At 41.9% G+C, this 25,288-nt stretch overlaps 1 protein-coding gene across 2 annotated transcripts in view; it reads right to left on the minus strand.

Moving 5' to 3' along the window:
• LOC137291720 (HBS1-like protein) overlaps positions 1–25,288 on the minus strand; it is a 46,570-nt gene that overhangs the window by 18,032 nt on the left and 3,250 nt on the right. The window contains exons 2-6 of one of the 2 annotated variants that reach the window (XM_067823183.1): positions 24,149–24,217; positions 23,667–23,813; positions 21,397–21,531; positions 13,302–13,355; positions 9,603–11,184 (exon numbers count right to left, since the gene is read on the minus strand). In XM_067823183.1, the coding sequence (XP_067679284.1) occupies positions 9,644–11,184; positions 13,302–13,355; positions 21,397–21,531; positions 23,667–23,813; positions 24,149–24,217 (1,946 nt within the window). In that variant the 3' untranslated portion in view covers positions 9,603–9,643. Of the gene's footprint in view, positions 1–9,602; positions 11,185–13,301; positions 13,356–21,396; positions 21,532–23,666; positions 23,814–24,148; positions 24,218–25,288 lie in introns of those variants that run through there. The other variant, XM_067823182.1, reaches the window with a different exon arrangement.

A 25,288-nucleotide genomic window follows, 5' to 3' on the forward strand; every position in this document is an offset into this window, starting at 1 on the left:
TGAACAGTCATGCCCCAAAGTGCCATCTGGCCCGGTCCATGCTGCAGTGATGAAACTATAGGGTGTGTGTTTGGAATGCATCATTAAAATCAGAGTAAACTGAAGCCCTGTGGTCAGATGGGTGTAGGTTATTTACAGAAATAGAATGACGACAACTGATCAAGGATGCTTGTACCTTAAAACAAAAGACACCCCATCCCTCAAAATATGAGTGTTAAGGAATTCATTTATCATGTTCAAAAGCATCAATAATGAGCATCAATAAGGTCTTTGTGTCATCTTAAACATGATTAATACACCAGACCAAAACCCTGCTGGCCTAGTGTAAACAGCAGTCTCTAGCACAAAGATTACTGTATGTACATGATGTGATCCAGAGGAAGCAGGTCTGCATCTCCATGACGACAAACCATCCATGCATCTACTCCTGCATGCAGTAACCTGAGCAGTGGTGACACCCTGTTGTTGACATCAAATTATCAGACAGACAGGTTTATTCCATCTACTGTGAGATTATACATGTCCTCCACGTGATCTGCCAGTAACCTGAGTAGTGGAGACACCCTGTTGTTGACATCAAATCATCAGACAGACAGGTTTATTCCATCTACTGTAAGATTATACATGTCCTCCACGTGATCTGCCAGTAACCTGAGTAGTGGAGACACCCTGTTGTTGACATCAAATCATCAGACAGACAGGTTTATTCCATCTACTGTAAGATTATACATGTCCTCCACGTGATCTCCCAGTAACCTGAGTAGTGGAGACACCCTGTTGTTGACATCAAATCATCAGACAGACAGGTTTATTCCATCTACTGTAAGATTATACATGTCCTCCACGTGATCTGCCAGTAACCTGAGTAGTGGAGACACCCTGTTGTTGACATCAAATCATCAGACAGACAGGTTTATTCCATCTACTGTAAGATTATACATGTCCTCCACGTGATCTGCCAGTAACCTGAGTAGTGGAGACACCCTGTTGTTGACATCAAATCATCAGACAGACAGGTTTATTCCATCTACTGTAAGATTATACATGTCCTCCACGTGATCTGCCAGTAACCTGAGTAGTGGAGACACCCTGTTGTTGACATCAAATCATCAAACAGACAGGTTTATTCCATCTACTGTAAGATTATACATGTCCTCCACGTGATCTGCCAGTAACCTGAGTAGTGGAGACACCCTGTTGTTGACATCAAATCATCAGACAGACAGGTTTATTCCATCTACTGTGAGATTATACTTGTCCTCCACGTGATCTCCCAGTAACCTGAGTAGTGGAGACACCCTGTTGTTGACATCAAATCATCAGACAGACAGGTTTATTCCATCTACTGTGAGATTATACATGTCCTCCACGTGATCTCCCAGTAACCTGAGTAGTGGAGACACCCTGTTGTTGACATCAAATCATCAGACAGACAGGTTTATTCCATCTACTGTAAGATTATACATGTCCTCCACGTGATCTCCCAGTAACCTGAGTAGTGGAGACACCCTGTTGTTGACATCAAATCATCAGACAGACAGGTTTATTCCATCTACTGTAAGATTATACATGTCCTCCACGTGATCTGCCAGTAACCTGAGTAGTGGAGACACCCTGTTGTTGACATCAAATCATCAGACAGACAGGTTTATTCCATCTACTGTAAAGATTATACATGTCCTCCACGTGATCTGCCAGTAACCTGAGTAGTGGAGACACCCTGTTGTTGACATCAAATCATCAGACAGACAGGTTTATTCCATCTACTGTAAGATTATACATGTCCTCCACGTGATCTGCCAGTAACCTGAGTAGTGGAGACACCCTGTTGTTGACATCAAATCATCAGACAGACAGGTTTATTCCATCTACTGTAAGATTATACATGTCCTCCACGTGATCTGCCAGTAACCTGAGTAGTGGAGACACCCTGTTGTTGACATCAAATCATCAGACAGACAGGTTTATTCCATCTACTGTAAGATTATACATGTCCTCCACGTGATCTGCCAGTAACCTGAGTAGTGGAGACACCCTGTTGTTGACATCAAATCATCAGACAGACAGGTTTATTCCATCTACTGTAAGATTATACATGTCCTCCACGTGATCTGCCAGTAACCTGAGTAGTGGAAACACCCTGTTGTTGACATCAAATCATCAGACAGACAGGTTTATTCCATCTACTGTAAGATTATACATGTCCTCCACGTGATCTGCCAGTAACCTGAGTAGTGGAAACACCCTGTTGTTGACATCAAATCATCAGACAGACAGGTTTATTCCATCTACTGTAAGATTATACATGTCCTCCACGTGATCTGCCAGTAACCTGAGGAGTGGAGACACCCTGTTGTTGACATCAAATCATCAGACAGACAGGTTTATTCCATCTACTGTAAGATTATACATGTCCTCCACGTGATCTGCCAGTAACCTGAGCAGTGGAGACACCCTGTTGTTGACATCAAATCATCAGACAGACAGGTTTATTCCATCTACTGTAAGATTATACATGTCCTCCACGTGATCTGCCAGTAACCTGAGTAGTGGAGACACCCTGTTGTTGACATCAAATTATCAGACAGACAGGTTTATTCCATCTACTGTGAGATTATACTTGTCCTCCACGTGATCTCCCAGTAACCTGAGTAGTGGAGACACCCTGTTGTTGACATCAAATCATCAGACAGACAGGTTTATTCCATCTACTGTAAGATTATACATGTCCTCCACGTAATCTCCCAGTAACCTGAGTAGTGGAGACACCCTGTTGTTGACATCAAATCATCAGACAGACAGGTTTATTCCATCTACTGTAAGATTATACATGTCCTCCACGTGATCTGCCAGTAACCTGAGTAGTGGAGACACCCTGTTGTTGACATCAAATCATCAGACAGACAGGTTTATTCCATCTACTGTAAGATTATACATGTCCTCCACGTGATCTCCCAGTAACCTGAGTAGTGGAGACACCCTGTTGTTGACATCAAATCATCAGACAGACAGGTTTATTCCATCTACTGTAAAGATTATACATGTCCTCCACGTGATCTGCCAGTAACCTGAGTAGTGGAGACACCCTGTTGTTGACATCAAATCATCAGACAGACAGGTTTATTCCATCTACTGTAAGATTATACATGTCCTCCACGTGATCTGCCAGTAACCTGAGTAGTGGAGACACCCTGTTGTTGACATCAAATCATCAGACAGACAGGTTTATTCCATCTACTGTAAGATTATACATGTCCTCCACGTGATCTGCCAGTAACCTGAGTAGTGGAGACACCCTGTTGTTGACATCAAATCATCAGACAGACAGGTTTATTCCATCTACTGTAAGATTATACATGTCCTCCACGTGATCTGCCAGTAACCTGAGTAGTGGAGACACCCTGTTGTTGACATCAAATCATCAAACAGACAGGTTTATTCCATCTACTGTAAGATTATACATGTCCTCCACGTGATCTGCCAGTAACCTGAGTAGTGGAAACACCCTGTTGTTGACATCAAATCATCAGACAGACAGGTTTATTCCATCTACTGTAAGATTATACATGTCCTCCACGTGATCTGCCAGTAACCTGAGTAGTGGAAACACCCTGTTGTTGACATCAAATCATCAGACAGACAGGTTTATTCCATCTACTGTAAGATTATACATGTCCTCCACGTGATCTGCCAGTAACCTGAGTAGTGGAAACACCCTGTTGTTGACATCAAATCATCAGACAGACAGGTTTATTCCATCTACTGTAAGATTATACATGTCCTCCACGTGATCTGCCAGTAACCTGAGTAGTGGAGACACCCTGTTGTTGACATCAAATCATCAGACAGACAGGTTTATTCCATCTACTGTAAGATTATACATGTCCTCCACGTGATCTGCCAGTAACCTGAGCAGTGGAGACACCCTGTTGTTGACATCAAATCATCAGACAGACAGGTTTATTCCATCTACTGTAAGATTATACATGTCCTCCACGTGATCTGCCAGTAACCTATGACAAACTGAGTGTTTGAGTACAGGACCAGCTGCATTCTACTAGGTTGAAAAAGAAGAAGACGACAAAATCATCAATATCTCCCACACTGGCAAAATATCCTTCATGAATACATCTACAAGTTATGACTACGCTAAATGTTTTGGTGTGTATATAGAAAAGTGGAAGGAGAGTAATGAAAAAGTTCTGCTCCTGAAAGGAGAACAACCACTAATTTCTGTCTAAGTTGAACTTGTTGCCATGGAAATGCCAAAATATTTCAATCAGAATTCAAAATTACCAAAAGGCACCAGTACACCACTAGACTAATCTATGTGGTTTGGTGAAGAAATAGTGCACGGTTTTAAAGTTCTGCTCCGGTAAAGAGCATTACCACCAATTTCAGTCAAAACTGTTGCCATGGAAACACTCAAAACATTTTATTCAGAATACCCACACTACTAAAAGGCACCAGTACACCACCAGATCTATCTATGTGTCCAATTTTGGTGAAGAAATATTGAATGGTTTTAAAGTTCTGATCCGGAAGAGACACATGCACAGACTCACGGACAGACGGACGGAGCGCATTTTAATACCCCCTGCAAACCACATTGCAAGGGATAAACAGCCTCCAGTTCAAATTTACAATTTTACAGTGTTACAAATGAGATCAATAAACATGCAAACACATTTTATCACATAGCACTTATGACGCTTTTGATATTATTCATTTATCAAGCAAAAGTATTATTCATTTATTTAGCATCAATCTACACAATGTTAAACACCTTTACATACAACCATTTCTGTTCATATTCTACTTTGCTGAATACTACGGTCCAAGTGAACTTCACTAAAGAGGATATGACTGACACAAGTCCTCTCACTCAGACTAATTATGTAAAACATGTTACACCCATCTGCTCATGGCCAGGACTATTCTAGAGGGAATGCAACTTCCTTCACACTCATAAGACATTCTTCTAACCAGAACTTGACAAGTATCTCCTAGCAACATGCAGCCTAATTAGACACGTCTCTCCTTGCTACGTGTAGTAATGGAACAGATGAATTAGTACCAGTTCTTCACTAACATAAAACGTGCATTTCCGCACTACCTGTCCTACCCTCTGGAACCACTGTCCTGCAGAGTGCAGTAATGGTTGACTGTCCGTCTGCATTTGCAGTGATCACATGCTTGTTTTGGTAGTGAATGTATGATTGGTGTTAAAAATCTAATCACCATTTGTGAAACATGAACAGTATGGTTGAAATATTAGCATTTCACGAATGGACTGGATGTGGTGGTTATACATAGAAAGTTTCAAGTTTCTAGGTTAAACATGAAAGAAGCAATCGTCGATTATCGGCAGAAGATATCTTTTCACATAGACAAATACTAAATTTATTTCCCAATGCTTTGATTTTGCAGTATTTCTATGAGCCAATATTGTTAATCATACATTTTTCCACAAATATGTGACGTCTTTGCCCTACTGAATGCATAATATTCATTTTATCTATCTAAATGTGATCGGGAAGTGATTGGGGTCCAATGACTGTACACCCACTGTGCAAGCTTGCAGTGGTCGTACTTTTTCTTGCAGTGATTGGTATCGTACAATCTTTTCAAAAATGCGCATGGACCATGTAGAAGTGAAGATGACTGATATACATTGTTTGGATCTTAGCTTTATTGGCATAGAATCAGAAATTAAAGTCCTAGCTATTGTGCGAGAAAGGATTCAGACAGCACAGCACAGGTTAATGAAAAAATAACAGCACAGCACAAGTTAATAAAATAATTACACGTGCTTCACGAACACCTGGCTTTCCGTTTCTATGCATTCCTCCCTCGTAACAGTGAACTATGTGAGTATTTTAATGATAGATTGTTAAACAACTTTTTTTCATTTTTAGGACAAAAATATCCTCACAGAGTTGGTATGATGATTTGATTATGATCAGCGTTTCACTGAATGTTCTAGGTTTAACAGTTTCCAAGTTAGATTGCAATTCATGGTCCTCTTTTGTGCCAAACGGACTATAGTAGTCATTAATAAAGAGTCAAACGATGTATAGCCTAACACAAGCCTAGAAACGTTTCTTAGAAATGATAGAACTAAGAGTCTCATCATAATATTTATTATCACACTTCACGCCTAGATGTCGCTTTGTGACTGGCTGAGCGCTTTTCTGTTATTTTCAATGTACCCTGCTTAAAAGTGGGTAACATTTCCAATGTACCCCGCCGCTGGGAATGCCGAGCTCATTTGGTACTTCACTGTAGTAATCTCGAGTTACAATGAATCACGTATGATATACAGAAATTATCGATATAAGTTAGATAACTCTAAATTTGTTTTTCTTGGCTAAGTTAACATAGGGAACATTAACAAACATCGAGGGTACATCAATCCTGGGTGGGAGATGGGGAGGAGAAACAATCAATGCCTGGTCTGCCTGTCCTCTGCCGACCATCATGGATGAACAAATTGAATCTGCTTTCATCCGTGAAGAGCACACGAGACCACTGGCCGTGATGTCTACTCCATCTCAAACGCCCTTGCCTGTGACGTGGTGTTAGCGGTGGACGAAATGCATGTAGCCTACAGCGGAGTCCGGCCGTCGACGAATGGTGCTCCTGGATATCCTTCCATTGTTAACATTGAAGTGTTTTGTTGGAAGATCTGCTGCGTTAAGGAATCGGTGTAATAACGCAGCGTTAATCATGTGAATATCATCTAAGACTGCTGACTAGTTTGAATTCCTGAAATCTCTGCCACAGTCTAACAACAGCATACTGACTCACATAAATGCGGATAGCAACCTACTGCTGAACTTGACCAGGCCTGTGGTCTGACACTCTCACAGTCCCTGAACCACATTATTTTCCCTACATCCTAGCCTCCCTGCAATGCAAAAGTCCTAAATGAATCAAGTCTAAATTTCCCCTGGTTCAGAATCCCTGGTCTCCTCAGGGCTCCTTTTCAATTTATAATAGGTTTGTTGGTTGCCATCAAAATTATGATTATCTAAACATTAGTCTAGGTCTGACACATTTCAGCAAGTGTCAACAAATTGATTTCCATGTCGACATGTTGATTAAAACGTGTGTCATTTGAAACAGAATGTATTGCACATTAAAGAACTAAATGTGTTTTTCCATACTGTTAAGAAGGTTTGTAAAAAACCCAGTTGTATTTGTTTGAAACAAGTCATCAGAAGATGACATATCCACCCGGTCCCCATATACTTGAAAGGACAAATCGTATGACAGTTACTTGATGCTTTTTTAGACTAAGTCTGTTTTATTTCCACGGAAATCATGAAAAAAGTAATGCCATATATCTGTAAACAGCAAAAGGCACCACTTCAAGATCTGTCTCATATATCTGCCAAGATATCAAATGGTTTTCGAGTTGTGCTCTGGAAATGAAGCCCAACCCTCCATGTTGAGACTAAGTCCGAATTGTTTCCATGGAAACCAGAAAAAATAAAAATGCCAAAACTTTGTAAATAGCAAAAGGCACCACTTTGTGATCTGCCTCAAATATCTGCCAAGTTTTGCTGAAAGATATTTAAATAGTTTTCGAGTTGTGGTCCGGAAAACGAGGTCCTTTCCTCCATTTTGAGACGCAGTCTAAATTGTTTCCATGGAGACCCAGGAAATGATAAATCACAAAAACCTGCAAATAGCAAAAGGTACCACTTTGGGGTCTGCCACACATATGTACCAAGTTTTGCTGAAAGATATTGAGAAGTTTTCGAGTTGTGCTCCTGAAACGAAACACACCTCTACCTTTGAGACAAAGTCCAAACATTTCCATGGGAAACCGAGAAAATAAGAAATCACAAAAACCTGTAAATAGCAAAAGGCACCACTTTAGGTTCTAACTGATAATATCTAGCAAGTTTTGTGGAAAAACTATGCAACGTTTTTTGAGTTATGATCCGGAAACAAACCTACCCCACCATTGGACTAAGACCAAAACGTTCCATGGAAAAACAACAAAAACACAAATGCCAAAACTCTGTAAAAAGCTAAAGGCACAACTGTAGGTTGACATTACTGTATCTATCAGTTTTGGTCTAAAAACGGACGGACGGACGGACGGACAGACAGACGAGGTCGTCAACTATATGCCCCCGCATTACATGCTAGGGGAATAAAAACGAAGATTTTACAACTTTTGAAAATTGTTGTTACTAATAGCTTGGCCCTTCATCAATGACGCTAGCAGATTTTGGGGTGAATTTAGCCTTCCTTCAACACCATTACTGTGGTGGTTGGGTATGCTAGAAGTTAAAGCGTTCGCTCTTCACGCCGAACACCGGGGTTCAATTTCCCATATGGGAAATTGCTTGAATATCGCTAAATGCAGTGTAAAACCAAATTCACAACACCAGTAATGGCGTGTAATTCCATTAATATATTTGGAACTACAAATATCCCTGAATACGTCTTATGAAAATTATTCAGAGAATATAATAGCACAAAAACTACAAACTGTTCTCTTTCCACGTCTCACATGATACATGGATTGATCGTATCTACTCCACATTGAGGAAACCTTTCGTGTGTATTTGTCTGTGTGGTGACCACTGATCAGCTGGTCAACAACAAATCTCTGTGAGTAGTTGTGAGTATGTTAATGGAAAGTCGAAGTGTGATGCATATTTCCGCCAAATGACATCACTGATTTTCACACTTTGGCAATACATCCTGAATATGTGTCTCTGGTTCGCTTTCTTGCTCAGGGAACTAGCTGTGGCTTAAGGTACTATGCCTAGAGATTTTTGTGTTTGCAGATGTGACATGTCTTTTTAGTACCCTCAGGTTGGCTTGATATACATTGTCATATGTGTAGGCTTGGTAAATATGAATTATTGCCTTTGTTAAGTTTTATGGTCATCGTCCCTATTTTCAAATCTCCGTGTTTCTGCACACAGTGATTGACAACTGCAGAGAAGTCATCCATAGAAGGGCAATATCCTCATCTAATCCTATCATTCGTGTTGCTCGGTCTGAAATTGACTGAAAATATACTTTGTTACATCGAAAAACCTACTTATTTAATATCTTCTATAAATGTTCAGAAGAAGTGTACAGAAATTTCCGATCACTGCATATTCCAAATTTCCAATCACTGAATTATGTGTTCACTGTACTCCAGCGATCACTTCACTGAATATGAGATTTACATTTTGTACAATAACTTCTTCAGTTTTCATCTGAATGACTTCTTTTCACAGAGGGTACTACTGGTGATACCTATTAACTCTGTCATTCATAGGAAAAATGGAAATATATTTGACATAAAATCAGTATTTGTCTACTTGAACAGATATGATCTGCCGATAATCGATGATTGCTTTCTTCATGTTTAACCTAGAAACTTGAAACTTTTTGTATATCACCATCAGTACCTGTGCATTCATGAAATGTAAATATTTAATACTGTTCGTGTTTCACAAATGGTGACTAGATTTTTAACACCGATCTTACAATCGCCACCAAAACAAGCACGTGATCACTGCAAATGCAGGCGGACAGTAACCCCATCACTGCACCTCTGCAGGACAGTGGTTCCAGGGGGTGGTCCAGACGAGCTTGATTCTTGCCCCATGTAGTACTGGCCATGCTAACTAGACACATGTCTTTCCCCTGTACGAGTGAAGGCCCCCTGTTGTCTTTGCCAGACGAGGTCATCAGGGGAAGGAGTTGAGAAGTCAAACAGTTTCACCTCTCTCTTATGTACTGGAGAAGGATGTTCAATACCTTTGGCCTGGACAGCATACATGAATCTTGGATACTTCAAATTAACTTTATCAAAACTGCTAGCCTTCCTTTTCCTAGTTTTCAGTAAACACAATGCTTTGCCGAGGATTGATGGTGTAGACTGTAATGTGACATCACACTTGACCTTGACTAACAGAGATATCTCATCTTGAACTGACGTGAAGCCACTGCTGGTATCATTTGGACTTGGAGTTCTATCTACAGATGACTGCTGAGATCCTGAGACAGTCACCTTGGATTTGAGTAAATCTGACAGGCAAAGTGTTCCTTCAGACTTAGGTGTACTACCAATGGGTAATTGCTTAGGTTGATCAGAATGGCTATGACCCTTGGCAAGATTTGCCAGAGAGACACCACCCAACTGACTCCCAGTCTTCACAGGAGCACAAGCAGTAGTCATGGATCCCGGACCTTGAGTACTTTGTGTTGCTTTGTGACTGCTGGCTAACTGAGCCAGAGACAGACCTGGCATGGAGCTACCCAGGCCACTCAATCCTGCAGACTTGTTAGAAAGAGGCACCTGTAACGCTAACCCTCTCCCTGATCCCTGCGTTGTGGACAAACTGTGTTGCTGAGCCAGCACAGACAAGGAAACAGTTCCAGCACTTTTAGTTGGAGAATGTTGTTTAGCAAGTGCAGCCAAAGACGAGGAAGGAGAGTAGCCTCCCTTGGAATGTGTCTGTTGGTGTCTGGATGCCAGTTCAGCTAGAGATAGTGACGAATCTGAACCTAAACTACAGTTCTTAGAACTGGGACTTCCAGTGACAGTTTTGAAATGTCTGCCCTGACTGATGTTGATCCCAGCTGGCACTGGAGTCTCCTTGGACACACCATCAACTGATGCTGGATCCCCGGAGGATGACTCTGACCTTGGAGTTTGAGGGCTGCATTGGGTCAGCTTCTGCTGCTGATGCATCAACGCAAGTTGAGATAATGACAACCCTGAGTCTGATCCAACACTTGAAGTTGAACTAAAAGAGGGACTTTGAATTCTACCTTCCCCTTTATGACATAATGTAAACTGAGCTTCATCAACTTTCATTTCACCGAATGCCTCAGTTACACCTGAAAGCTTTGGAATGTTAGAATTGAGACAGACATTATTCTTAATCCAATCATGACTGGCCTTTACTCCTGACTGACCTTGATAGCCTTTAGCAAGGTCAGCCAGAGACAAACCTGCCCCAAAGGAAACAGGTTTGGTTAATTCTGAAATACTACCAATGTGAGCCTTTGAAGAAATGTTTGATAATGTATTTGATTGTTTTAGATGGTCTATTTGACATATCTCCACCAGAGTCTCCCCCTTTCCTGAAGCTTTCCCTTTCCCCGTATCTGGAGCATCAGACTCTGTGTCGCTAGTTTCATCGCTATCACTATCTCCTTACCTTACATGCGCCAGACATTGTCATGCAGAAACAGGCAGATGGAGGACATTGGAGACACACGGAACAGCAGATGGAAAAAAACAAAACAGGCCACTGGTTAGACAATAAGGTCATCCGAACATGAACACATAACAAATGGCAACAAGAAGACAAAGTCATCATTATCCCCTGCAATGACAAAATATCCTTTATGAATATGTCCACAAGTTATGATTATGCAAAATGTTTTGGTGAGTATATAGAAAAGTTAAAGGAGAGTAAAGAAAGATTTCAAAGTTCTGTCACATGTGTTGCCAAAGAACTGCAAAAAATATTTTATTCAGAAATCCAAAACAATCAAAACGCAATGGCACACCACTGCACCTATGTAGAAAGTTTGGTGAAGAAACAGCGAATGGTTTCAGAATTCAGCTCCAGAAAAGAGTACTACCATCAATTTCAGATGAAGTCACACTTGTTACTATGGAAATGCCCAAAACATTTAATTCAGAAAACCAAAACTACCAAAGGGCACCAGTACATCCCCCGATCTATCGATGTGCCAAGTTTCATGAAGAAATAGTAAACAGTTTTAGAGTTCTGCTCCATAAAAGGCCACTACCACCAATTTCAGCCTCAGTCAAACTTGTTGCCATGGAAACGCCAAAAATAATTCAGAATTCCAAAACTACCAAAAGGCACCAGTACACCAGTGGACCAAGCTCTGTACCAAGTTTTGTGAAAAAATAACACACAGTTTTAGAGTTCTCCTCCAGCAAAGAGCACTACACCAATTTCAGTCTAAGTCAAATTTTTTGCCATGGAAACGCAAAAAAAATATTTTATTCAGAAATCCAAAACTATCAAAAGGCACCAGTACACCACTAGACCAATCTATGTGGCAAGCGTGGTGAAGAAGTATTGAACAGTTTTAGGGTTCTGCTCTGGAAAAGAGTACTACCATTATTTTCAGTCAAAATCAAACTTTTTGCCATGGAAACACCCAAAAGACTTTATTCAGAATACCCAAACTACCAAAAGGAACCAGTACACCACCAGATCTATCTATGTGGAGAAATATTGAATGGTTTTAAAGTTTTGCTCAGAGAAAGATAAAGGCACGGAGATGGATGGAAGGCACCTAGCACATTTTAATACCAAAGATATCTTGTCAAGACAAGAGTCATCAGAAGATGACATATGCCCTCGGCCCCCATATATTTGAAAGGACATATCATCTGAAGGTTACTTGATATTTTTTCAGACTAAGTTTGAATCGTTTCCATAGAAATCATAAAAAAATATAAATGCCATATATGCAATAAACAGCAAAAGGCACCACTTCAAGATCTGTCTCATATATCTGCCAAGATCTGTTGAAAGATATCAAATGGATTTTGAGTTGTGCTCTGGAAATGAAACCTATCCCTCCCTTTTGAGACTAAGTCCAAATTGTTTCCATGGAAACCGGGAAAAATAGAAATTTCAAAACTTTGTAAATATCAAAAGGTACCACTTTGTGGTCTGCCTCACATATCTGCCAAGTTTGGGTGAAAGTTTTCGAGCTCCAGAAATGAAGCCCATCCCTCCATTTTGAGTTTAAGTCAAAATCCTTTCTTTGGAAACTGGGAAAATGATAAATTACAAAAACCTTTAAACAGCAAAAGGCACCACTTATGGGTCTGCCACACATATCTACCAAGTTTTACGTTTCCAAGGAAACCAAGAAAAATGTAAATCACAAAAACCTGTAAATAGCAAAAGGCACCACTTCAGGTTCTGATTGATATATCTACCAAGTTTTGAAGAAACATGTTTCATGTTTTTTTAGTTCTGCTCCGGAAACAAAACCCACCCCACCATTAGACTGACACCCAAATGTTTCATGGAAAAACACAAAAAATAAAAATGTCAAAAATCTGTAAATAGCAAAAGGCACAACCATAGGACAGAAACGGACAGACGAGGTGTCGACTATATCCCCCCTCATTACATGCTGGGGGGATAAAAAGGCAGTAATCAATGACGCCTTGATCATGCTAAAAATTACAAAGCTGGTCACTTCTTTTCAATTACTTAAACTTCAACATACTGGAGTTTCAATACTGATTAGGAAACATTAACAATGTTTACCTTGAGATTTGTTCCGCCGATTTTGCCGTGGTGCTCTCTGAGGCTTAGGTGCTTCTGAAACAAACCAAAGATGCATGAATGCAATAATACATGAATGCAATAATCCAAGAAACATGAATGCAATAATACATGAATGTAATAATCCAAGAAACATGAATGCAATAAAACATGAATGCAATAATCCAAGATACATGAATGCAATAAAGTGAGGATTCAAAATCAGTATCATAACAGTTACCTTTGTGGAATGGAATGTTACCATTAGGATTCTGAAGGATGTTTAAGTGAGTTCGAAAGGATGAACAGTGTTTGAGGGGAAGAGAATTCCAAAGAACTGGGGCTGTTACTGAGAAGGTGTTGTTGCCCATTCGGTTTTGGTCACAGGAATACGCAACAAACAACTTCTTTCCGATCCTAGAGATTTTAAATGCTTGTACTCGTTGACAAGTTTATTAAATCTAAATATTTTAGATATTTAAATACTTACCTTACCATAGGTCTTATGCATATTACCTCAAGCTATGCCAAACGAGATCAGACAGTCGTTGATTCGCCATCCCCTCGATGGCTACCTCATGTAATCTACGAATGTAGTCACGGAAGTGACATGATCTCTCCACTCGCGCAAGAGTGCAGAATCCAAAATTCACTTTTACCATCAACCAGAAGGTCCGAAGAGTCCAAAGTGGGGAGGAGCATCCAGCGTTGGGAGGGAGTCACCGCCATATGGTAGGTAAGTATTTAAATATCTAAAATATTTAGATTTTAATAATTTTTTAACTTACCTTACCATAGGTCTTATGCATAATATGGCTTCGACAGATGGATGGTGGTGTGGACTCTGGAGGACCATCCGTCAGCAAACAGTGCACATGCCAATGCCAACGGTCTCAGGATAACACCTGGAACAGGACAAAGAGTAACCCAATAGAACTCCAAAGAAAAACCGACGCACCCTGGGGGTGAGGTTAATCTTAAGACCAACGGTAAGTAACAGCGTTATTACCTAATGGGCGGACGGTCAGGTAAGTTGCTGAGCAACCACCAGTGGACCAAATGACTGTAACCCCTCCACGTCTTCAACTGCCAAGTCCCTCAAGTAGTGGGAGGCGAAGACAGTTGATGACTTCCAGAAACAGCCCTCCATGATCTGCGGTACTGTGCAATTCTGATGGAGGGCCATTGTAGACGCCAAAGCCCTGATCTCGTGCAGGTTATTTGCTACCGGATGAGGCAGGTGCTTGTCGTCGTAGGCAACCAGGATTGTCGATCTGAGCCAGAGGGCAATCGTGTTCCTCTTTACCTCTCCTTTGCAGGTCGACGCAAAAGGAATGAATAGTCTTTTGCGGGACCGTCTCCTAGAGGCAGACCTTTTAATGTAACATCTCAGAGCTCTGGCATAGCAGCTCCTCCTCCAAGTCATGATGACCCAGGATCGTAGACAAAGGAGGGATGGAAAATAACCTGTTGGGCTGCTAGGGAAGCTGGTTCTTAGCCACAAAGTCCCATAGCTTTACCAATGCTAGTAGGAAAGCCGTCTTCTTGGATAGGTGTTCAAAAGAGGCTTCCTCTAACGGCTCATACGACGGTCCTCTAAGATGTTGTAGAACGAAATTAAGATCCACAGCTGGAGGACGAAACTTGGCCTTCTGGTCTTCCAGCTTGAAAGCTTTGAGAAGCGCAATAAGTTCCGGTGCCTTGGAGATCTGTTTATCTGACTTGATTGCAAGGACAGAATTCAATGCTGACAGATAGGTGCCTAAGGTACTGCCTCTGAGATGTCTAGAGTTCTGTAGAAAGAGAAGGAACTTTGCCACAAACTGAGGGGATGCTGTCATAAGATCTTGAGATCTTTGTGTGCAAAATTTCTCGAGTGAGCGCCATTTGTCGTCATATAGAGATCGGGTAGAAACTCTATGCGCGCGAACTATAACGCTCGCCATGCGCGTAGAGTAGCCCTTAGCCTTTAACGCCCTCTGCAGATGACCCATGCGTGAAGATGGAATCGCAGTGGATCCGGATGCAGTTGTCGACTATGTGGATGCTGAAGTAGATGCAACCACTCTGGAAGTTTGTATGGTTCTCCGCTGGCGAGTCGTCGAAGGTCGGGAAACCAAGGTCTGGCCGGCCACCAGGGCGCGACCAAAAGCAGTCGGAGGTCCTGCGTCTGTCTGATTTTGGTGACTACGTCTGTAAGAAGGACTGGAGGAGGGAACGCATACGCATTCAGACCTTCCCATGACAGAGACATCGCGTCGACTGCACACGCCTGCGGATCCGGCACGGGAGACACATATGTTGGTAACTGGTGATTGAAACTGGTGGGAAAAAGATCTACCAGTGGTCTCCCGTGTTGACAGCAGATCTGGCGAAGTGCGTCCGGATGGAGCATCCACTCCGCTGGGGATGGTCTGTCGGGGCGCGACAGGGCCTCTGCCAAGATGTTTTTGCAACCGGGAATGTGACGAGCTGCGATCATGATGCCATTGCTGTCCACCGGATCCGCTAAGAGGAACATCTGGTCCAGAAGTTGTTTGGATCTGGTCGTACCCTGATTGCGAATCACCCATACGACCGTGGAGTTGTCGGATGCCACCAGGAGCTTGGAGCCTGTTAGAGCCGGTAACCAGTGATGGACCGCTAGGTTGACTGCCTGCATCTCCAGGTTGTTGATATGCCACTCCCTTTCGGCGTCTGACCACAGCCCTGAGGTTGTCTGGACGTTCAAGTGAGCGCCCCATCCCAGCAGGGATGCGTCTACAAACAACTTGTGGTCGTGGTTGAAGCTTGTCAAACAAACACCAGCACAGATGTTCCACTCTACCGTCCACCACCTGAGGTATCGATGCAGGTGCTGAGGTAGAAGAAATGATGACTTGAGGTCATTTTCCCGAATAAACGGTAATAGGAACCTCTGTAGTGGGCGCAGCATAAGCCGTCTGCTGAGGGTGAGGTCTTGCGTCGACGTCAACAGGTCCAACAGAGACTGCCACTCTCTGAGGGTCAAAGGTAGGGACAGAGCTCGATCCGTAAGGGCGAGAATCTTCTGCCATAACCCCCGATGAATGTTAGCTCCTGCGTTGGCTCCAGTTGCAACTTCTCGGTATTGATAATCCACCCCAATTGATGTAATAGGCGTGTGGAGAAGTCCAGCTGTTTGCGTAGCAACTGAGGACTGCAGTGATTCAGAAAACAGTCGTCGATGTAATGATCGAAGTCTATCCACTCGAGGTGCAGGAATCGGGTGACAAGCAGCGTGATCCGAGTGAAAAGCCACGGGGCCATAGAAATTCCAAACGGCAGCACCAGCCACTGGTAGTGCACTCGGTTGAATATGAAACACAGGAACTTCCTGTGACGTGGAAATATGGGAACGTGCAGGTAAGCATCCTTGGCTGGCGATCCAAGCTCCGGGTGACAACTTGGCTCGGATCTGTTCCAGTGATGTCACCCGGAAATGCGGGGGCTCGGCTAAATACAGGCTGTTGAAAGTCGCCATGTTGTGAATCATCCGCATTTTGGTGGAACCTTTCTTGGGTACCAGGAAGATGGGTGAACAGAACTCCAGGGAGTGATGGGGTTCTAGCACTAGGTTAACAAAATGTCGATGTTCTCTTGTATATGCACCTGTTGATATATTGAGTACACTCGCGACTGGGGAGTGGTAGTCAACGGCGGAGCTCCGGCTAGTGGCTGTTTGTAGCCGGCTCTCAAGATCTTGCAAACAAACGGGTCTCCCAGGAATGTCCAACTGGCCCTAGTCTCCCACCTACAGGGGTCGGATGAACTGGTTAGACTGGGGGTGGGAGATCCCAGTCGTAGATGTCCATGGCTTCAGCGGCCAGAGTAGGGGCGCTTGCCCCTGCCTCGACCGGACGTAGATGGCACATCCCTGCCGTGTTCTTGAGGCTTACGCTGCACATCTGAGTCCTTGGTTCGACCTCGTCCCCTTCCAAACAAGGATCGGATGGATTCTCTCCTGAGCACATATCTTTTTTTGGCACTCCCCCTGGCTCGGCCACGAAAAGCAGAGAACAGGGCCTCAAAGGTTGACAATGCTACTTCCGTATTTGTGAGTTCAGCATGTTGTTTGTACACAGTCGGAATCTTTTCGTCAAAGAGGAATTTAGAAGTAAAGGGTGCACGAAGTAGCTGTCGCTTAAATTCCTCTTGCCAGGTGCAAGCATCCCGGAAACCAGATCAGAGCACAGTTGTTGTCATAGCTAGTGCCGCACGTAAATGTCCAAGCAGGTCATGTAGTACTCTGCCCTGCCAAGCAAATATAGTTGTCAAGTGATCCACCCTCGAGGTATTATCTTCCGATAGATCCATGGCTGCAGCGGAGGTGGCTGATGCAAGCGCTGAGATAGACTTAAGCATGCGCTTCAGTTCCGTGTCAAAAGCTGCCAGGTTCGAATCCTGAACTCTGTAAGATGATTGAGTAGAACCTGACAACCGCTTGAGAGAATCGTCTTGCACAGCCCCGTTGTCGGCAAAATCCAGACTGTGAACTGTATAGTCTGATTTCTTTGACTTGGACGCCTTAATAGTTGGATTTAAGGATAATTTCGCAAAATCCGAGTCTAGCAAAGCTACAGCATCCGCCATCATGGGGTAAGGTGGAATAAGTAATTCGGGAGACAGGTGAATTGCCGCCAGGTTGCTTGAATCAGCAGAAGGTGAAGGACAGTCCGGTAATCTATCGGCAATCCATTCAAAGACAGCAGCTAGGGGAAGATAGGTGCCATCACTATCACCATCACCGCCAGGTTCTTCCTCATAATCTGGACAAAAGAACTGTTCCTTGTATCCTCCCAGGAAACAGAGGTTGATTCCCGTCGCTGAGTGGAGGTAGAAGCAGAATTCCTAGTATTAAAATCCTTGATGGAAGTCCGATCTTGAACGGGAACGCACCCGTCGTCTACTTCTGGTGCGTAAGTCTTCCTCTAAAGAGCGCCGTGGAGAATGGAAACCAGATCGGGAGCGCCTGTCCCGGGAGCGCTCAGCCTCCAAGCACTGAGCGCGCTCTTCATCCAACTGGCGTCGTAACACTTCTTCTCTAGAAAGCGTAAGAGACACAGGAGCAGGGTCCGATAACAATGTCGTCGCTGGCGTCGGAATAGGCACTGGCGTCGGGATAAGCGCTGACGAAAACATAGGTGCTGACGCAGGCAAAGGCGTCGGGACAGTCAGTGGAGCTGGTACAGGCAACGGCGCTGGCGTAAGTCTAGGTGCTGACGTTGGTAAGGGTGCTCGTGGCAAAGTAGGGAGCACAGCAGCGACAGGCGTCAAGAGAGACCGCAGAAGCCTCTGAACTTCTGGGTGGGATAGGGCATCTGGGTGAGATTCCAGCACTGAAGGTGGTGGTAGATCCTGGTCGTCAGGCAAAGATCCCAAGGAAGATGCTGGCAACGACATTCTTCTTCTACGTTGCATAAAACGCTTTCTCCGAACTGCCAAAAAAATCTTTAAATCTGCCAATGATAACACTTGACAGTGTTGGCACAGATTATCAATGGAGCAAACAGCAGACGCACAATCCGGACACCAGGGATGTGGGTCTTTGGCTGACTTCTGCCCCTTGCAGATAGTGCAAAAGTGTCGAGTCATACACAGAAACTGTAACAGACGAGAAATCCACACTTGACGACAAGTTGACACAACGCCAGGAGGAAAAACCCCCTACATAAAAATGTAGGAAATAACTGCACCCCTACATAAAAAAAATAGACACACCCGTAAGTGCGGGGCAGCGATAAACAACAACCAAAATGGCTGCCTTCGCTATGCTGTAATTAATGGCAAAAAAGGTATGATAAATACCGAAAACACAAGCTATAATGACCAAAACATGGACAAGTACATGGAGGACAAACAACCAGCAAGTTGAACTACCCCCACGGACGCCATGCCGCTCTCACACACGACACGGACAAACCCATGCCTGAGTGAGAAAAAGATAACACGAGGTAGCAAGGTAAGTGCAATTAAATACTTGTTTAACTTGACATACACAACAAAGGGATAGAAACCATACCTACCAAAGAGTAGCAACTTTATTGAAACTACACAAAGTAGATACACATCAAACCAACAAGTCCGTTCGCACGAACACTAAAGGTAAAAGTGAATTTTGGATTCTGCGCTCTTGCGCGAGTGGAGAGATCACATCACTTCCGTGACTACATTCGTGGATTACATGAGGTAGCCATCGAGGGGATGGCGAATCAACGACTGTCTGATCTCATTTAGCGAAGCTAGAGGTAATATGCATAAGACCTATGGTAAGGTAAGTTAAAAATTCTCTCTATCAGAGAGGAAAGTCATCCTCATAAACATCTGTGTGTTAGTAACATAATTGTGAATCTTATCTGTTGTTGGATCAGTAATTAGTACAGTTGCTGATGTACAAGTGTTATATGGTCTTTTTATCCCCAAGTATGTAATGGAAATCATGAACAAGATTCATCAGAAGATGACATATCCCCCCGGCCCCCAAATATTTGAAAGGACAAATCATCTGACAGTTACTTATTGTGTTTTTAGACCAAGTCTGAATTGTTACCATGGAATTCATGAAAAAAATATATGCCATATATCTGTAATCAAAAGAAGTCACCATTTCAAGATTAGTCTCATCTATCTGTCAAGATCTTTTGAAAGATATGAAATGGTTTTTGGAACGAAATGGAACGGAGAAAATTATACATCATAAAAACCTGTAAATAGCAAAAGGCACCACTTTGGGGTCTGCCACACATATCTACCAAGTAACACTGACAGATATTAAGAAGTTTTTGAGTTCTGCTCCGGAAACGAAACACACCTCTCACTTTTGAGACTAAGTCCGAAACGTTTCCATGGAAACCAAGAAAATAATATATCACAAAAAACTGTATATAGCAAAAAGCACCACTTTAGGTTCTGATTGATATATCTACCAAGTTTTGGAAAAAAATATTGAACAGTTTTTGAGTTCTGCTCCAGGAAACAAAGCCCACCCTACCATAAGACTAACACCAAAACGTTCCATGGAAAAACAAAAAAAATATAAATGCCAAAAATCTGTAAATAGCAAAAGGCACAACCATAGGCTGAGATTACTACCTCTGTCAAGTTTGGTCTAAAAATATTGAACAGTTTCTGAGTTATGCTCCGGAAACAAACTGATTATGGACGGACAGACGAGGCGTCGACTATATCCCCCCGCACTACATGCCGGGGGGGGATAAAAATATAAATGCCATATATCTGTAAACAGCAAAAGGCACCACCTTTAGGTCTGCCTCAAATATCTGCCACGTTTTGCTGAAAGATATTAAATAGTTTTCAAGTTGTGCTCCAGAAATGAAGCCCATCCCTCCACTTTGAGATTAAGTCAGAATCGTTTCTATGGAAACACAGAAAATGATAAATCACAAAAATCTGCATATAGGAAAAGGCACCACCTTAAAGTCTGCCTCATATATCTACCAAGTTTTGATGAAAGATATTACGAAGTTTTCTAGTTGTGCTCCGGAAATGAAACACACCTCTCACTTTTGAGACTAAGTCCAAACGTTTCCATGGAAATTGAGAAAATAGTAAATTCACCAAAATCTGTATATAGCAAAAGGCACCACTTTAGGTTCTGACTGATTATATCTACCATATATCTACGTAATCTTTATCAAGGAGAAATAGAATTGAAATTTAACATTTGCCAGACAGGATGACCAACAGCCTCCTAAATTACTGCACAATCTAACTTTGTATCAATCGAAGTCCGGTAATGGAAACACGGGATAAACCCTAACTTCCTCTGACATACAACAACAACATCTCCCAACCTTCCCTTGTCTGACAGACAAACTAAACCTTTCTTTCAAAGAAAAACCCTGTGCCCTCCCCGCATCCCCCATTCTCTGACTGAAAACCCTAGCTTTTTCAGACAAGCTCCACCTTCTTCTGACAAACCCCACATCTCCCTGACCGACAGACAGTCCGTACTTTTTGATGACAAACCCCATCTTTCTCTGACAGACAAACCCATTTTGAAGACAAGAACCCCATCTTTCTCTGACAGACAAACCCATTTTGAAGACAAGAATCCCACCTTTCTGTGACAGCAGTTCATCCAGAGAGGCCTGCAGGCTGAAGTTGTGCTTCATGATGGTCTCCCGGTACACTGAGTCAGGGTAACTTTCACCAAGAATGTTATGGATCTCTTCCAAACAGCTGTTTAGTTTAGCTGTGAAAAATAAAACCAGTCTGTGAACATCTATGTCACCTGATGAAGGTGTAAACACATACACTGAAACACTGCTTTACTCAAAACAAGACAAAATTGTGTCTAGAGACATGGATGGATAAGAAGCGTTCCCCAACATTGAGTGTGGTCTGGTGAATAATTTCTTCTAAACAAGTTCAATATACATCTATACAGCTATGACATGCACACCTCTCGAGTCCCAATGAAACACAGGAATAAATGTAATCAATTCTATTGAGCAGTTTTTGTGGAGAAGTGGACAGACTTAATCTCCTATTTCACCTTCATCAGAGAGAAATTCCACAAATTTATCTAAGTTCTCTAAACGTACAAAATAACTATAAAATACAAAAACAAAATAAGAGATGTACACCTTTAGAGTCTGTATAAAAGAGGTATGTAAGCTAACTGAGTTTTATGCAGTGTTTTTTGAGAAGTGGATAAAGTACAACCCGTTGTGTGTGACGAACAGGATGAATAGAACCAAATTCAACTAAGTTCGAACATTTGTACAAAATTTAGAAAACTGGGAGAACAAGATATGAGAGTCTCAATGAAACACATGTAAAAGCTCAATAAATTCTGTCAAGCTGCTTTTGTGGAAAAGTGGATAGACATCATCCCTTTTAACACTACATTCAGAGAGAAATAAGTTCGAACGGCATTAAAATTGGAAAAATAAATAATACAAAATCAAAATATGAAATGAACACCTATAGAGTCCCTATAAATCACATGTGTAACCTAAATGAATTCCATAATGTAGTTTTTGAGGAGAAGTGGAGAACATGCACTCCCCACCCCCTTTGGATAGAACAAACAGGCTGAATTACAAAATTCAACTTAGTTCAAACATCTGTAAAAGTGACAAAATTAAGAAATTGCACACAAAATTACAAAATGCACTCCTTTAGAGTCCCTACAAAAGATACACAAAAGTTCACTCAATTCTGTTGAATAGTTTCTGTTGAGAACTGAATAGACTTCATCCCCTATTACACTATCATCAAAGGAGAAATTCCACAAGAGGTACATAAGTTCAAACGTTTCTAAACTTACAAAACAAACCAAATAAAATACAAATAATATAATAGATGCACACCAGTAGAGTCCTAAGAAAGTCCATGTGTAAGTTCAAGGAATTCCACAGAGCGTTTTTTGTGGAGAAATGGAGAGAGTACATCCCCATTTCCTACAAAGAGACGTACACGGAGGTTAACCCTCTATGTCCTCCACCATAAATTTTTCTTTCTAAACCTCAGAGAAAGACTATAATTATAACAAGTGAACTGAAACACTGGCCTTCAAACTGGAAACCACATCACAAAGCATGTATTTCACCACAAATATTTAACATATGTTTACACAGCCGCCTGTATCTAAACAGTATACATTTGATCTGAAAGAGTTTTATAGCAGACACTGCCTCTGTATTCACTGTCTGATAGTGTTGTAACAGTATCCAATGTATATCAATTGTATGAACATCTTTTCAGAGATCGAATTATTAGTACCATTGTAGCAATGACACAGATAAGACTGAAATGGCACAGTAAAATTCTTACCAGATCAGACAGACAGCAACTCAGAAATGCCTTTTCAAAGTTTGAGGTTCGTAAATAAATGAAAATACATACCCAGCATTGTCTTGTTATGCATGATGTATTAGTGAATGTTACAATATAATTACAGTTTTACATTTACTTCAAGTCATGTAATGTTTTTATGTTCAGTTTAATAGATCATGAAGTTATGACACATCTGAAATTGACATAGCACACTTAAATTATCATGAGAGTGCCCATAAGGCACACTTGAAAAAAATTTAATTTCAATTCCTGCTTTAGTAGATCTTAGCTAGAGTATCACACTAACCATTGTTACTACTATCAAATTTGGTTTGTTTACCTCCTGTTCAACATGCAATCAGCAATATTCAAGCCAAATGTCAGTCTGTCAGCAATTAAGTCTGGACCTTACAATCCAGTGACTAACATTACGATCACTGATCTATGAAACATGATACGGTGCATCAACCACGTCTCTGAGCATGACCACCAGTCCCTTTGGTTACCTCTTCTGCCAAGCATGGATTAAATTCTCTTCAACTGTACCTTGATCAACATCATTCAGTTTGTTGTCTGTCTGTCCTGATAATGCCCCATTGTGGTCTACATCATCATCACTCTCCACCACCTCATCTTCTCCACCCATGTAGGTGGCAAACGTGGTCTGGCCACGGTTGAAAGTGAACTGTGCAGCTGAAATAGGAATAGTCTGGTTAGTTTCACTGGGTGAGTGAGTGAGTGAGTGAGTGAGCGAGCGAGCCAGTGAGTCAGTCAGTCAGTCTTGTGAATGGAACCTGTGCCAGTCCACCCACCTCTCTAATGAATTTTGAAATTCATGATTTTTTGTATCCGTAACCTTTCATGTGAACAGCTGGGGTTTCTCAAACAGTGGTCTGATGCTCTATATTCTTCAACACACTGTATTAAATATGAAATAGCAAGGTACATATAGCAGTGCATGTAATACATCATACCCTCTTATTTTACAGCTGAGTGTTAAAGTCTACATCAAGACAAAGGAACTGTACCTGTGCCTGGAGAGATGCAGAAGTTGTCCTCCACAGACTGACCATAGTACTCATCATCATCATCATACTCTGAAAAACACCACATATTTCTGGATGCACACCATCATAATTTTCAGACAGTTTACTCTATGTCCTCCATAGACATGGATTCTTTTACATGATCACCTTTAAATGAATAGGGGAATGCAGTTTTAATAGGAAACAAAAAACTTCAGAAATGAAAGTAGTGGAATATGAAGCAGGTTTTTCTTCACAGATTGACAATTTACCATTTGTGGACTAAAATTTGCAATGCTTGGACTTGTACACAGATATTAGAGCTGCATGAAAAACCAAGAAACAGATGATCAAGAATAAGAGGCCTTCTATCAAACTATGTCACTTTCTGAATAAAACTGATATTTTATACTTACGCTGATTCACACTTATTATGATTATCTCCACTGTCTATGCAAAGATAGTGGAACATTTGAAATCCCTTGAGGTTTCCTTCTAATTGAAGCGGACGTACTATAGACTCACCTCCCCGCCAATATGGTCATATGACCAGCCATGCCTGCCACTCTCTCCTAATCTCATAGGCTCAACACAAGAGAGGAGCAGTTGGGAAGGCTTGACGCCCTGAGTCAGGATATGTATAAAATATCAATTTTATTCAGACAGTTACATATTCTTCCTTATCCTGACTCATGCTTATTATGCTCAGAGAATCCAATGGCAACAGTGGTGGGTCAGGCCATGCTGGAATCTGCTGACTGCCATTTAAGTACGTCCACTGTTTCCCTGCTTCGGGAAATATACCGGCAATAGTTTGGTCCTGTTCTTCCAATATTCATCTGTGAGATGGGGGATCACATCCAGTCGAACTTGTTTTTTTTAACATATGTTGACGGGAATGTGATGATATATAGATCAGCTAGTGTCCTCCTATTGTCTAGTACAAATGTATGCCAAGATTTCCATCAAGACCATTCGCAACCCTTCTTCAAGTACAAGTATCTTCATTACAAGTACAGGGTCATAATCAGTCTTGCTAGCCTGTTCAAGACATCGCATGGACTCCCAAACATTATACTTTGCAGAGCGTCTTGGTCTCGACAAGTCGAGTGATAAAAGGGTGAGTGAAACTCAGTGCCTTTG

Source organism: Haliotis asinina, chromosome 7, assembly GCF_037392515.1.
Source record: "Haliotis asinina isolate JCU_RB_2024 chromosome 7, JCU_Hal_asi_v2, whole genome shotgun sequence".
NCBI lineage: Eukaryota > Metazoa > Mollusca > Gastropoda > Lepetellida > Haliotidae > Haliotis > Haliotis asinina.